Source organism: Phyllobates terribilis, unplaced genomic scaffold (assembly GCF_046119375.1).
Source record: "Phyllobates terribilis strain yellow unplaced genomic scaffold, ASM4611937v1 Scaffold_86__1_contigs__length_6382490, whole genome shotgun sequence".
NCBI classification, from domain to species: Eukaryota; Metazoa; Chordata; class Amphibia; order Anura; family Dendrobatidae; genus Phyllobates; species Phyllobates terribilis.
Window position 1 is genome coordinate 5,245,024 of NW_027362846.1, and position 16,681 is coordinate 5,261,704.

The 16,681-nt window shown below is 48.7% G+C and overlaps 1 protein-coding gene across 1 annotated transcript in view; it reads left to right on the plus strand.

Moving 5' to 3' along the window:
- The window catches only part of LOC141197715 (uncharacterized), a 200,376-nt gene that overhangs the window by 131,444 nt on the left and 52,251 nt on the right, over positions 1-16,681 (plus strand). The window contains 1 exon segment of the mRNA XM_073662801.1: positions 5,656-6,856. Coding sequence (XP_073518902.1) covers positions 5,656-6,856 — 1,201 coding nt within the window.

Below are 16,681 nucleotides of genomic sequence, written 5' to 3' on the forward strand. Positions count from 1 at the left end.
GACCACCGGGTGCAGCGCCCCCTCCAGCAGATAGTGCCACTCCTCCAGCGCCAATTTGATGGCTAGCAGCTCACGATCTCCTATGGAGTAGTTGCGCTCGGACGAGGAGAAGAGCTTGGAAAAGAAGCCGCAGGTTACCATTCTCCCGAACGGAGATATCTGGGTGAGCACCGCTCCAGCGGAGGAAGCATCAACCTCCAGGAAGAACTGCTTGTTGCAATCCAGACAGTGCAGCACAGGGGCAGAGGAGAAAGCTTGTTTAAGGGAGACGAAGGCCTCCTCTGCTTCGGAAGTCCATTCCCTGGGATTTGCTCCCTTACGGGTGAGTGCGGAGATGGGAGTGGTCCGGGAGGAGAAATGAGGGATGAAGAGGCGGTAATAATTTGCGAAGCCCAGGAATCACTGAATCACCTTCAACCCCTCCGGTCGGGGCCACTTTTAGACGGCAGAAACCTTCTCGGGATCCATCTGTAGACCAGTCTCGGAGATAATATATCCCAGGAACGGAAGGGAAGTCTGCTCGAAGAGGCATTTCTCAAATTTTGCATATAGGCGATTCTGCCAGAGCCTTAGCAGAACTTGACGAACATCCCTCTGGTGTGTGTGCAGGTTCAGAGATAAGACCAAGATATCGTCCAGGTACACCACCACGCAAGAATACAGGAAGATGTCGTTAACCAGCTCCTGGAAGACGGCTGGGGCATTACAGAGACCAAAGCGCATCATGCGATATTCATAGTGACCGTCCCGGGTGTTGAATGCCGTCTTCCACTCGTCTCGTTGGCGGATCCGGACCATATTGTACACCCCACGAAGATCGAGCTTGGTGAAGATCTTCGCGCCTTTTAGGCAGTCGAACAGCTCTGAGATGAGAGGCAGGGGGTACTTATTCTTGATGGTAATCTGGTTAAGACCCCTGTAATCGATGCAGGGACGTAGTGAGCCGTCTTTCTTCTTAACGAGGAATAATCCTGCTCCAGCCGGGGAAGTAGATTTCTGGATGAATCCCCTAGCAAGATTCCTAGCAAGATTCTCTTCTATGTACTCAGATATGGCCCGGGTCTCAGTCAGTGACAAAGGGTAGATACGGCCGTGGGGATGAGAAGCACCGGGTACCAGGTCGATAGGCCGTATGATCGCCCAATGAGGTGGTAGTGTCTCAGCCTCCTTCTTGTCGAAGACATCCGCATAGGACCAGAAGGGTGCCGGCAGACCAGGTAGATTAGCCGGAGTAGACGGGGGTCGAGCTGGACGAACCGGAACCAGACAGCACTCAAGGCATTCCTGCCCTCAACGGAGCACCTCACCAGATCGCCAATTCAGAACGGGTTCATGTCTCTGTAACCAGGGTAGACCAAGCATGAGCGAGTGAGAGAGACCAGACAACACATGAAAGGAGATCCTCTCCGAGTGCAGCATTCCCACATGAAGGGTTAAAGGCTCTGTGACGAGCAAGATGGTCTACGGAAGAAGTCTCCCATCCACGGAAGCGACTGCCAATGGTTCAGCCAGACGTATGGTAGGAATCTGATACCGATCCATTACAGCCTGTGAAATGAGATTCCCAGCGGCTCCGGAATCCAGATGGGCAGTCTCGAAGAAGCGGGTCTCACCATTGGAAATGGAAACAGATAGGGTCAAGGACGGAGAGGATTTACTCTTGACTAGGATGACCTCTCCGAGCGGTCCTAGACACTGGAGTTTCCCTGCCTCACCAGGCAGGATTGGATCAGATGCTCTTTACTACCACAGTAGAAACAACTCCCCTTGGCTCAGTGTGTCTCCTGGCTAGACTTGACCTTCTTGGTTTGGTCAATTTGCATGGGCTCAGGCGAACATGCCCGGGGAATTGCTGGTTGAGAGGCAGGCTTTTGGAATACAGGAGCGAGACGGGGAAATCTTCTCTCCCGGGTAGTCTTCTTGGCACATTCCTGAAAAAAGGATGTCAATCCGGGTAGCTAATGACACCAGGTCGTCCAGGGTGGTAGGGATGTCATGACCGGCTAGCTCATCCTTGATCCATCCGGAAAGACCCTCCCAGAAGGTGGACACCAGGGCCAGGCAAGCTCAGATGCGAGGGTTCGAAGATGTATGGCATACTGGCCGACGGTGAGACTCCCTTGGCGGAGACGGAGAAGTGACGAAGCAGTAGAAGATTTTCGTCCGGGCTCATCGAAGACCTTCCGGAAGGCAGTGAGGAAAGCCGGAAGATCAGACACCAGGTGATCCCCTCTCTCCCACAGAGGGTTTAGCCATGCCAATGCCTCCCCGGTGAGGGGAGACATGATGAACACCACCTTGGCCCGGTCGGAGGGGAACTGATGTGCCTGGAGTTCAAAGTGCAGCGTGCACTGATTTAGGAAGCCCCGACATAAGACAGGGTCACCACCAAAACGTGGAGGCGCAGACAGCCGGGATCCAAAGTCGGGTGCCATAGCGCCAGTAGGTTGAGGTGCCGCCGTAGCGGGTGCCGCTCGGCTAGAGACTGACACAGACGGGGTGGACAGCGTGTCCAGGCAGGAATTGAGATTCTGCAGATAGGTCAGGATAGTCTCCTGTTTGGATCTCTGACGTGAGACCTCCTGGTACAGGTTAGAGAGCGAAGGAGCCTGGGGGCCACCGGGTTCCATGGCCCGTGCAAACTGTTACGGGTCCAGGTGGTGGAACCTCTGTGCTGCGGTGCAAGGAGGGACCAGAGGGGGGTGACTAAGTACCTACTCGGCCTGACCAAAGTCACACGGCGACTCCGTGAACCAGGGAGAGACCGAGCAGGGGGACCAGGTGCCACTCTGGGACCGACCTTGTATGAGAACAGGTGACTCCCTCGGGTCAGATGGCAGGAACAGACCGGTACAGCGGATAAGCAGGCTGATTCGGCAGATAGCCAGACGGGTACTCCGGGTAGGCAGGCTGGCGGGCACAACGGGTAACTGGCAGGTGCTTCCAGGTAAGCAGGCTGACGGGCACGGCACGTAACAGACAGGTGCTTCCAGGTAAGCAGGCTGGCGGGCATGGCAGGTAACTGGCAGGTGCTTCCAGGTAAGCAGACTGGCGGACACGGCAGGTAACTGGCAGGTGCTTCCAGGTAAGCAGGCGGGCAGAGCCCATAGACAGACTTGCGGACTGGACTGTAGACAGACTGGCGGGCTGGAATGAAGAACAGACTGGCAGACAGGACTGACTTACAGAGGGACCTGAGGGCTGAAGCAACAGTAAGAACACAAAGCAACAACCTTTCACGGGCACCTCCATATTGGAGGAGGTGCTTTAAATAGGGAAAGTCCTCTGGCCATTGGCCTGTGACTTTTAGGACGGCGTGCGCGACCCCTTTAAGAGGTAGGGAGCGCGCGCCCTAAGCACAGTGGCCGGGAAGCTGCGTGCACTAGCAGCAGCAGGGAACCAGGAACGCGGCGGTAAGGGGGACAGCTTCTATGCCTGGCAGGGGGCAGAGAAGTCAATGCTACATGCTGTTGCATGTGGTATCAGGGCTCCCAGCACAGCAGGCCTACACCGTTCCTTCAGCCACCTCATCTTAAATTGAACTTAAATTCAAAGCTGTAAATGCTGGCCTAGACCCCGATACCTCATGCATGGCCCATGGCTGACTACTGCTGTGCCATTATAAAATTTCTACTGTAGGTCAATTAATGACTCTTTTCCTGGTGTCAGCCCCTAATTTTTGGAAATGTTTGGACTCCAAGTTGGGTCTCCTTCATGTGGCAGGGCTCTCAGAGCACCAGGCCTACACCTGTCACTCATCCATGTGCTACTGATCAATGTTTAAGCTAGAAATCCTGCTCCAAACCCTGTCCCAAGCCCTGTCCCAAGTCCTGTCCCAAGTCCTGTCCCAAGTCCTGTCCCAAACCCTGTCCCAAGCCCTGTCCCAAGCCCTGTCCCAAGCCCTGTTCCAAGCCCTGTCCCACGCCCTGTCCCAAACCCTGTCCCACGCCCTGTCCCAAACCCTGTCCCATGCCCTGTCCCAAGCCCTGTCCCAAGCCCTGTCCCAAGCCCTGTCCCAAGCCCTGTCCCATGCCCTGTCCCATGCCCTGTCCCAAACCCTGTCCCAAACCCTGTCCCATGCCCTGTCCCAAGCCCTGTCCCACGCCCTATCCCAAACCCTGTCCCATGCCCTGTCCCAAACCCTGTCCCAAGCCCTGTCCCAAGCCCTGTCCCATGCCCTGTCCCAAGCCCTGTCCCAAGCCCTGTCCCAAGCCCTGTCCCATGCCCTGTCCCATGCCCTGTCCCAAGCCCTGTCCCAAGCCCTGTCCCATGCCCTGTCCCATGCCCTGTCCCATGCCCTGTCCCAAGCCCTGTCCCATGCCCTGTCCCATGCATCCATGCTGTGCAATTATACTATTTGTATTCTGGGTCAATTGATGGCACTTTTCCTGTTCGGCGCGCATCGGGACGTTCGCCGATCTGCACCGAACCATGAAAGGTTTGCTCATCTCTATTTAGAAGTAGGGTCCGGTAATAATCTAGTCAAAACCAGGTAAGAGCTTAACTAAAAATTAGTAATAACAGTTTTGTTAATTTGGCGCATACACAATGAACTATGTGACCCTGTGGACTTAGCGAAGCATCTCCACTAGCGCAATCCGTTAGTCCCTACTTTAGCGTCTGCTGTTAACATCAGCGTCTTATATAATACATACAGTCATGGCAGAAAGTGGATTTTGGCAACAAGGTGCCAATAATTTTGTCTGGCCTATTTTTGGACTTTTTTTTCTTTCTTTTTATTTTTGTGTTGTTCCAGTACCCAGAACAGAAATAAGCGAGTGTATAACAAAACAGGAGAAATACTTCATTTTCTGGAATCATTTCAAGGGCGCCAACACTTTCGGCTATGATTGTATATGGAGAAATGTGAGACAATATAGAGATTAAAAATACAATTTATTAGAACGCAATTGAGAACACATAAAAATACAAAAAGTCATTTAAGAGGGATAAACGTAATCACAAAAAACAATAGAGTGATAAGTCCTAATCATACAGCCTTAAAGGGGTATTCTCATCTCCAAAATCCTATCCCAAAATATAGTAGGTATAATAATAATAATAATAATAGCAAATACCTCCAATTAGAAATGTGGTATAGTTCTCCTGATTTTCTATGTCACTTACCCCATGTGCAGGGCATTGCAGTAGCTTAGGTATCCATGGGTATGACCACTAGCAACTAACTGTCACTATATGAGTGGTAGTAGCCATGGATACCTTATCTACTGCAATGTTCTGAACATGGGGTAAGTGACGTAGTGAATCAGAAGAACTATACTACATTTCTAATTGGAGATATTTGCTTATATTATTATTATTATTATTACACCCACTACATATTGGTATAGTTTCTCAGAGCTGTGAATACCCCATCTTACATGTTTTTATGGCGTGTATTTTTATCCGTTGCTTTAGATTGTAATGTAATAAAGCTTATTTTTAATCCTCCTTTTATTGCCTCAAATGTTTCTGCCTGTATGTATTATGTTCGTCGATGGTACGTTAGGGGTTCAGTACCATGGGATTTGTGCACAGGTGGCTCACCACTGTCTTAGGTCATAGTTTCATTACACTTCGATTTGTATAGAGAAATGTTATAAAATATAAGGCATTGATATTGAAAAATAATAAAATCAGATTTATTCTTGGCAGATGACTGTGGTGTCAAACCAGATACCCATGAAAAGCGTGCCATTATTCCAGCTATACCTCCAGCCCTTCAGAGCAAAAATCAATCATCTGAGCCTTTTCAATCCGTCATCTATTTGGATTCATCACAGACTGTTAAGCAAAATGAAAGCCAGAGAAGGGATGTCGAACATCAAATAATTCCCACAGGGAAGAAACCATTTTCCTGTTCAGAATGTGGGAAATGTTTCGAATATAAATCTAAATTCCTTAGACATCAGAGAATTCACACAAGAGAAAAGCCATTTTCATGTTCAGAATGTGGGAAATGTTTTATATATAAATCTAAATTGCTTACACATCAGAGAATTCACACAGGAGAAAAGCCGTTCTCATGTTCAGAATGTGGGAAATGTTTTGAACATAAATCTACATTGCTTATACATCAGAGAATTCACACAGGAGAAAAGCCGTTTTCATGTTCAGAATGTGGGAAATGTTTTAACCGTAAGTCAAATTTACATACACATTACAGAAGTCACACAGGGGAGAAGCCATATTCATGTTCAGAATGTGAGAAATGTTTTGAACATAAATCTAAATTGCTCTCACATCAGAGAATTCACACAAGAGAAAAGCCGTTTTCATGTTCAGAATGTGGGAAATGTTTTATCCGGAGACAAGACCTTCTTAAACATCAAAGAATTCACACAGGGGAGAAGCCATATTCATGTTCAGAATGTGGGAAATGTTTCAACCAGAAATCACATTTCCTTATGCATCAACGAATTCACACAGGAGAGAAGCCATATTCATGTTCAGAATGTGGGAAATGTTTTTACCAAACGTCACATTTGCTTACACATCAAAGAATTCACACAGGGGAGAGGCCATATTCATGCTCAGAATGTGGGAAATGTTTTAGGCAGAAACCAGATCTTCATAAACATCAAAGAATTCACATAGGAGAGAAGCCATATTCATGTTCAGAATGTGAGAAATGTTTTAAAACTAAATATAAATTGCTTATGCATCAAAGAAGTCACACAGGAGAAAATCCATTTTCATGTTCAGATTGTGGGAAATGTTATAGTTTGAATTCAAAACTTGTTGAACATCAGAGATCTCATACAGGAGAGAAGTCATATTCATGTCCAGAATGTGAGAAACGTTATTCCCGGGAATCATATCTTCTTCATCATCTAAAAACTCATGTAGGGATATAGCAATTTCCTTGTTTATTAAAATCATTTTGACAAATTTTACAAGAAAAAAAATCCAACAGTTACAGTCAAATTAAAGTCACAGTTTTAGAAGAGAAAGAGAAACAACTTTCAGCACTAAATGATGATTAGGAAATAGAGATGAGCGAATTTTCTGTTAGTCCGTGTCATGAAAACCACTAACGCTGCCACCAATCCTGGACCTAAGGACGTGGACACAGTGGAAGCCTCTGGCCTACAAGTGATTGCAAAGCAAACTTCACAGCACGCTACATATGGACCGGGACACTGCTTGTTTGTGAGGTGCCAGGGCGTGGAGAAGCAGCATTTTTCCCACGACTACCGCCCTGGGCACCATACACTGCCACCAGCCGCGGTTTTACAACGCCAGCAAGTCGCCTTTACTGGGCAACACACTGGGACATATGCACATCCAGCTTTCCCAAGCTCCTGAGCAGTTCACTACTTGCACTCTGGCTACCTGGTAACACAACCAAGCTATTTTCTCTCCCCGAGATCGTGGGTTCGTTAAAGCAACGAAAAACAAACATATTAAATGTTAGATTTAATATCCAAAAGTAACACAGTGCTTAAAAAAGTTACAAGTCAACCAATAACAAAAAGTCATACATAATACAAACAGTCTAATAAAAAGAATGAATAAACCTTACATGACTGGACCATGAGATTTCTTTGCAGGGAAGATGCCACCGAAAAGGTTGTGGTACTGAACGACCATACGCATGTGGTTCTTCTTGACCTGACCTTGATATACGGTAGAAGAGATATTATAATGGGTCTCATCAGACCCCTCACTCCCCTTTCCGCTGAAGTAAGAAGGAGACGGCTTATAAGATTTGATTCTAATCCACTTTTTGTCCTCATTTCTGATGTGGGTCATATTTTTTCCAAGGAACATTCGATAGAAACAATATGGCCGTCATCTATACGTACCACACATGAAAGTTATCTATCATAATTCGGGGAGATATTGCGCTCCTGTGGATTGCCAGTTACCAAAAATCTTTTGCAATTTTACCCAAAGGTGTGAATCTGCTCCCCGATCATGGATATATCCATGGATTCTGTAAAACTAGAATTATAATATAAAAAAACTTAAAATATTGTTCTACATTCTCCCAGCTGGGCAGTACAGACAGAGTGACTGCACAAGATGAAAGCCCCAGTCCCTGCATTTAATACCCATGTGCCACTGGAGCCATACAGGGACACATCTGATGGTCCAAATAGTTATCCAACAGTGACCGCTACCTGTTCATTACTCAGTATACAGACTTCATGTCTGCTCTCCATCAGATAACCTGCTTCAATTAACTGTTCACAGCGGGTGGTGCAGGCAGTGATCAGATGCCCCCAGCCTTTGATCTGCATAACTCTATATATGACAGTCCAAATCAACCAAAAAAGTTGTTTTCTACCCAATTGATTAGTTAAAAATTGAAAATACTCCAAACTCTCCATTTCCCTGTAAAAGACGTGTATGACACTCTTAAGGTTTCTGATGACCATATCCAAACCCTTTAAAGCCCTTTCATGCAAAGCTAGCCTTAGTAATGTCAAAATTATGCTTTTTGCGTTATAGCCTATAATTGTCACTGGCAGATGACATGGTGCGTGTTTCCTCTATATTACCCCATCCTTTACTACTAATATTACTGGGACTGTCTGTAGTGTTTAAAGTGGCATCTTATTATAAACTGATACCCAGAACTGAACTGCATATCCAAGATAAGGCTACACTAACACTTTGTAATGTAGTAGTGTTATGTTCCCACGAGTTCATGCCGCTTTTAATACATGAGAATATTTTGTTGGCTTTAGAAGACACGGATTAATATTAAATTGAATTAATTAATATGTGTTTTGCAAGTATAATCCAGATCCTTCTCTACCAGTGACTCTCCTAGTTTAACTTCCCTGAGCATACGATGACAGCAGATTATTACACCCAGGTCCTTCTCTACAAGTATGTCTCTTAATTTAATTATCCTAAACATACGATGACTGCACATTATTACAATCAATCCTTCTCTGCCAGTGACTCTCCTAGTTTAATTACCTTGAATATACAATGACTACACGTTATTACAAACAGATCCTCATCTACAAGTGATTTTCCAACATGGGACTCAGTAGTTTTACTGTTTTAATATAATTAATAAGTAAGTTTAATAGTGGACCCATCACCGAATCTTGAGGTGCACCACTCATACTCAAGGCCCACTCACAGCACCAATTATTTACATGGGGGCTCATTCAGATGTCCATGCAAATTGGCTTGAAATCAGACTGCAATCCACGGACTGGTAGCGACTCTCCTGACCCAAGCTGTACAGTCTCGTAGAAATATATGAAACTGTTTTGTTTGGGTCGGAGACGCGCGGCCAGTCCGTGCATTAGTGGTCCGATCTTGGACCATGTGCTTAGACAGCTGAATGAGTCTTAATTGTTACGGATCCGGGTGGTGGAACCTCTGTGCTGCGGTGCAAGGAGGGACCAGAGGGGCGTAACTAGGTATCAACTTGGACTAACCAAGGTCGCACGGCGGCTCAATCGACTTCATGAACCAGGGAAGGACCGAGCAGAGGGACCAGGTGCTACTCTGGGCCAGTCCTTGTATGAGAGCAGGTGACTCCCACGGGTCAGAAGGCAGGGACTGACCGGAACAGCAGATGAGCACGGCAGGCAGGCTGACGAGTGATCCGGGTAGACGGACTGGCAGACACCACGGGTAACTGGCAGGAGCCTCAAGGTAGGCTGGCTGGTAGGCACGGCAGGTAACTGGTACGTTCTCCGGGTAGGCAGGCAAGCCTGGCCCAGAGACAGACTGGCGGGTTTGGACCGTAGGCAGACCGTCGGGCTGGAGAGTGTACTTGGCTGGTGGAGACAGGTAGCAGGCAAAGGCTCTGGATAAGCGGACTGGCCAAGCCCATAGACAGACTGGCGGGCTGGGCTGTAGCAGACTGTCGGGCTGGACTGGTAGTCAGGCTGGCGGACTGGATTGGTAGTCAGGCTGGCGGACTGGACTGGTAATCAGGCTGGCGGACTGGACTGGTAGTCAGGCTGGCGGACTGGACTGGTAGTCAGACTAGCAGCGGGACCTGAGGGCTGAAGCAGAGTTAGTACACTGAGCTACAACCTTGCACGGGCACCTCCATTTTGGAGGAGGTGCCTTTTATATGGGACTCCATTGGCCGTGGACTCCTTAGGATGGCGCGCGCAGCCCCCCTAAGAGGGAGGGAGTGCGCGCCCTAAGCACAGTGCCCGGGAAGCTGAGCGTGGCGGCAGCAGCAGCAGGAGAGCCGGAAGACGCCGGGCCAGGAGTGCGGCGGTAAGGGGGATGGCGTCTCTGCCTGTCAGGGGGCAGAGACTCCGATGCTACAGTACCCCCCCTTTACACCCCCTCTTTTTTAGGCCTGAAAAAAAATTTTTTAAGAAGAAGCGGGGCGTGGATGTTCTCCCTGGGTTCCCAAGTTCTCTCCTCTGGGCCAAACCCCTTCCAATCCACCAGAAAAAAGGTTTTTCCTCTTACCCTCTTACCCTCTCGGTGGCCAGAATGTTCTCTACCTCATAGATGTCCTCAGCGGAGACTGGAGCTGGGGAGGTACCTGGATCGTCAGAAAAAGAATTAAGAACAACTGGTTTGAGGAGAGATACGTGGAAGGAGTTGGGAATCTGTAAGGTGGCCGGGAGTTTTAACTTGTAGGCCACTGGAATGATTTGCTTGAGGACTTCAAATGGACCAATGAACCGTGGACCCAACTTATAGGAGGGTATTTTGAGATGAACATGTTTGAAGGAGAGCCAAACCTTGTCTCCCGGATGGAATTGAGGTGGGTCCAGACATCTCTTGTCGGCATGTCTCTTCATCCGCTCGGAGGATTGAAGAAGTGCGGATCTAGTGTCCTCCCAAATGGTGGAAAATTCGCTGACCAGAGACTCCGCGGCAGGATTGTCCACTGAAGCGGAGACGGGAAACGGAATCCGGGGGTGTTGACCGTAGACCACAAAGAACGGGGACTTGGAAGAAGATTTGCTCTCATGGTTGTTATAGGAAAACTCGGCCCATGGTAGGAGCTCTACCCAATTGGTATGGTGAGCGTTGACGAAGTGCCGGAGGAAGCTGGTAAGGATCTGGTTGATACGTTCCACTTGGCCATTGGACTGAGGATGATAAGCAGAGAAGAAATCCAGGGAGACATCCAGCAGCTTACACAAAGCTCTCCAGAAGCGCGAAGTGAACTGGACCCCTCGATCAGACACAATGTGGAGGGGTAGGCCGTGGAGACGAAAGATGTGATGGATGAAGTCCTTAGCCAGCACAGATGCAGACGGGAGACCAGGCAGAGGGATAAAGTGGGCCATTTTAGAAAAGAGGTCAGCGACCACCGAAATGACAGTACAAGCGGCAGAAACAGGGAGATCAGTAATAAAGCAATGTGTTGCCACGGGGCAGCAGGTACGGGAAGAGGCAGGAGACGGCCAGCTGGAAGATGTCTGGGAACCTTGTTGCGGGCACAGGATGAACAGGCCGTGACGAAGTCTACAACATCCTTGCGCAGGGAAGGCCACCAGTAATGCCGGGTAATGAGCAGGTTTTCCTCTGGCCAGCATGGCCGGCTAATTTAGATGAATGACCCCAGTGAAGAACCTTCTTATGATCTGGAACCGCTACAAACGTCTTACCGGGTGGGAGACGAGACAGATCGATGATATGCATAGGCTCCACCTCTTGATCGGAAGACAGGAAGGATCGGGACAAAGCGTCGGCTCCAACGTTCTTGTCCGCAGGGCGGTAATGTAGGGTAAAGTTGAAACGGGCGAAGAACAAAGACCACCGGGCCTGACGCGGATTGAGTCTTTGGGCATTTTGTAGATATGCCAGGTTTTTGTGGTCAGTGTAGATGACCACCGGGTGCAGAGCCCCCTCTAACAGGTAACGTCACTCCTCCAGCGCCAATATGATGGCTAGCAGTTCTCAGTCTCCTATGGAGTAGTTGCGCTCGGACGAGGAGAAGAGCTTGGAGAAGAAGCCGCAGGTTACCATTCTCCCGGACGGAGATTTCTGGGTGAGCACCGCTCCGGCTCCGGAAGAGGAGGCATCAACCTCCAGAAAGAACTGTTTGTTGCAATCCGGACAGTGCAGCACCGAGGCAGAAGAGAAGGCTTGTTTTAAGGAGAGGAAGGCCTCCTCCGCTTCGGACATCCATTCCTTAGGATTTGCTCCCTTACAGGTGAGCGCAGAGATGGGTGCAGTCCGGGAAGAGAAATGTGGGATGAAGAGGCGGTAATAGTAAGCGAAGCCCAGGAATCGCTGAATCGCCTTCAACCCCTCCGCTCGGGGCCACTTTAAGACGGCAGAGACCTTCTCGGGATCCATCCATAGACCAGTCTTAGAGATAATATAGCCCAGGAACGGAAGAGAGGTCTACTCGAAGATGCATTTCTCAAATTTTACGTATAGGTGATTCTGCCTGAGCCTAAGTAGGACCTGATGAACATCCCTCCGGTGTGTGGGTAGATCCGGAGAGAAGACCAAGATGTTGTCCAAGTACACCACCACGCATGAATATAAGAGGTCACGGAAGATGTCGTTAACTAGTTCTTGGAAGACGGCTGGAGCATTACAAAGGTCGAAGGGCATCACACGGTATTCATAGTGGCCGTTCCGGGAGGGAGGGAGTGCGCGCCCTAATCACAGTGCCCGGGAAGCTGTGCATGCCGGCAGCAGCAGGAGAGCCGGAAGACGACGGGCCAGGAGTGCGGCGGTAAGGGGGACGGCGTCTCTGCCTGTCAGGGGGCAGAGACGCCGATGCTACATTAACTAACTGGATACAGTCTTTTAAGCCAGTTTTTATCAAATTAAAAAAATGATCTGTTCAGAACCTGGTAACCTGAATATACTCATTAGGCATCCAGTGTGGGCAATGTCAAACCTTTTTCCTAAAAGATGTTAAGTTTACTGGTCTATAATTACCCGAAGAATAAATTCAGTTCTTGTTCAAAATGTAAGATGCTTAATATGTAACACTAGACAAATCTTAGGTTTAAACCTATGTTTGAAAGTGGGAACGTTGCACTTGTCCCTTGGGACTGTACAGGTCAGTACAGTCTAAAAGTTCTGAACAGGTGCACAGCAGTAACTGAGCTGAATAGGTGCATTCCTTCTGGTCCAAGGACATTGTTCTAACTCACATTTTGTTACTTAGCTTGGACTGTGTCTACACTCAGCTGTTGAAATATATTAGTTCATGCATTAAAAGCTACGGCTTTACCTTCATCAACGACTCTCAGGATGGCAAAACACGAGACTCATAGAATGGTAGAGATGGAAGGGACCTCCTGGGTCATCTGGTCCAACCCCCTGCTCAAAGCAGGATTCACTAAATCATCTCAGACAGATGTCTGTCCAGCCTCTGTTTGAAGACGTCCATTGAAGAGGAACTCACCACCTCTCGTGGCCGCCTGTTCCACTCATTGATTACCCTAACTGTCAAAAAGTTGAATGGTAGAGATGGAAGGAGGAGGAAGGAAGGAAGGAGGAAGCAGCAGGAGAGCCGGAAGACGACGGGCCAGGAGTGCGGCGGTAAGGGGGATGGCGTCTCTGCCTGTCAGGGGGCAGAGACGCCGATGCTACATTAACTAACTGGATACAGTCTTTTAAGCCAGTTTTTATCAAATTAAAAAATAATATGTAACACAAGACAAATCTTAGGTTTAAACCTATGTTTGAAAGTGGGAACGTTGCACTTGTCCCTTGGGACTGTACAGGTCAGTACAGTCTAAAAGTTCTGAACAGGTGCACAGCAGTAACTGAGCTGAATAGGTGCATTCCTTCTGGTCCAAGGACATTGTTCTAACTCACATTTTGTTACTTAGCTTGGACTGTGTCTACACTCAGCTGTTGAAATATATTAGTTCATGCATTAAAAGCTACGGCTTTACCTTCATCAACGACTCTCAGGATGGCAAAACACGAGACTCATAGAATGGTAGAGATGGAAGGGACCTCCTGGGTCATCTGGTCCAACCCCCTGCTCAAAGCAGGATTCACTAAATCATCTCAGACAGATATCTGTCCAGCCTCTGTTTGAAGACGTCCATTGAAGAGGAACTCACCACCTCTCGTGGCCGCCTGTTCCACTCATTGATTACCCTAACTGTCAAAAAGTTTTTTCTAATATCTAATCTGTGTCTCCTCCCATTTAGTTTCATCCCATTGCTTCTAGTCTTTCCTTGCGCAAATGAGAATAAAGATGAGATTTCTTTTCCTTTTGAAATTACCCCACAGCTATGTCCTCACCAAACATAGTCAAGAAATTCTGCTTTTTCCTGAACAAGTTTGTAAGAAAATGTCTGGTGGGAAAAACAAGTGCATGTGACTTCTTTGGAGAGATTTCCTTCAGGATTGGCTCCAAACTAGACATTGTCAAATAAAAACGTCTGAGAAAAATGTTTCAGGAAAATGTTTTTTTTTTTTTTTCAAAAATCTCAACGTGAACACAGTCTTAATTTTTTTATTAAAAGATTATTAGACAATTTTAGACAAACGTCTTTTAATGATTTTAGTGTTTATGAATAATACCAGCTTAGAGTGACTAGGAATATTTGTAATTGGAATATGATCTCGCTTACTAAAAAAACGGATGACCAGGAGGAATAAACTCTCCATTTCCCGAGACTAATAAACTAGAGGATTTTAGTCCTGGCCCTAGGAGGAGAGATCAAATACAATTCATCATAAATACTCCACTGCAGAGCTCGCTCAGTGGTGCTTTTCGCCTCATTTTCGGGGCGCTGTCCATTGATCTATTGCTGCCTAAATTTGGACCTAGTTCTGACCATCCGTTTGCTCAACCCCTTTGCTCTGATCCACTATTCTCCTGGTATTTTGACTTCGGACCGTGAACTGACTTTGCTTTTATCTTTTCCCTTTTTCTTATTACATGCTCACTTGTCATCTGACCCCGGAATGTTTGACTATCCTGCCTCATGGATTGTCTGTTATAGTACGATTGGCAGTATACTTTTTTTTTTCCTTGCCACCAATGGATCCAGTTTGTACTTTCTGATCAGGTGGAGAATCTGAACCAGATGGTCCAGGATCTGGCCAGGGTGCACCAGAAGCTAGAATCTTTACAGTCCCAACTACAAGGTCAGTTTTCTAGTACAATTGGTGCTTCTCAAAGCTCTTCGCTAGTGACTGTGTGTAGCATCGGCGTCTCTGCCGACCGCCGCGGTCCAGGTCCGGCGTCTTCCTGCTCCCCTGCTGTTGTGGTGCGCACTGCGCGCAGCTTCCCGAGCACTGTGCTTAGGTCCCGCGCGCGCTCCCTCCCTCTTAAAGGGGCCGCGCGCGCAGTCCTATAGAGACCCTGGCCAATGGCCGGAGGACTTCTCCTATATAAGGCACCTCCTCCAAAGTGGAGGTGCCTGTGCAAGGTTGTTGTTCCCTGTGCTAACACTTGCTGTAGCCCTCAGGTCCCGCTGCCTTTCAGTCTTGCCTGCCAGTCTGTCTGTCAGTCCAGCCTGCCAGCCTGTCTAACAGTTCTGTCCTCCAGTCTGTCTACAGTCGTACCCACCAGCCTGCTTACCTGGAGCACCTGGCTGTAACCTGCCATGCCCGCCAGTCTGTCTTCCCGGAGCACCTGCCAGTTATCTGCCGTGCCGCCGGCTTGCCTACCCGGAGCACCTGTCTCTGCCAGTTACTCGCCATGCCAGCCTGCTTGCCTACCCAGCACCTGTATGGCTATCTGCCGTACCAGCCTGCTTATCCACCCGAACCACCCGTCAGCCTTCCTTCCGTGCTCATCCGCTGTACCGGTCAGCTCCTGTCATCTGACCCATGGGAGTCACCTGCTCTCACACAAGGTCGATCCTAGAGTGGCACCTGGTCCACCTTCCCGGTCCCTCCCTGGTTCACGGAGTAGATTGAGCCGCTGTGTGACCTGGGTCAGTACGAGTAGGCACTTAGTTACGCCCCTCTGGTCCCTCCTTGCACCACAGCACAGAGGTTCCACCACCCGGACCCGTAACAGTTTGCACAGGCCATGGAACCCGGTGGCCCCCAAGCTCCTTCGCTCCCTGACCTGTACCAGGAGGTTTCTCGTCAGCGATCCCAACAGGAAACCATCCTGAACTTCCTGCGGAATGTCAACTCCCCCAGGCTCCTTTGCTCTATCCTGTCCTATCTGCAGACTGTCAACTCCCGCCTGGACACGCTGTCCACCCCGTCTGTCGAGCGGCACCCGCTCCGGCGGTACTTCAACCCAGTGGCGCTGTGGCACCCGACTCTGGACACCGCCTTTCTGGGCCTCCACGTTTTGGTTGTGACCCTGTCTTATGTTGGGGCTTCTTAAATCAGTGCACGCTGCACTTTGAACTCCTGGCACACCAGTTCACCTCCAACCGGGCCAAGGTGTCGTTCATCATGTCTCACCTCACCAGGAAGGCATTGGCATGGCTAAACCCTCTGTGGGAAAGAGGGGATCCCCTGGTGTCCAATCTTCTAGCTTTCCTCGCTGCCATCCGGAAGGTCTTCGATGAGCCCGGACGAAAATCTTATACTGCCTCCTCACTTCTCCGTCTCTGCCAAGAGAGTCTCACCCTGGGCCAGTATGCCATACGTTTCCAAACCCTTGCATCTGAGCTTGCCTGGAACAACAAGGCCCTGGTGTCCACCTTCTGGGAGGGTCTTTCCGGACGGATCAAGGATGAGCTAGCTGGTCGTGACATCCCTTCCACCCTGGACGACGTGGTGTCATTAGCTACCCGGATTGACATCCGTTTTCTGGAACATGCTAAGGAGA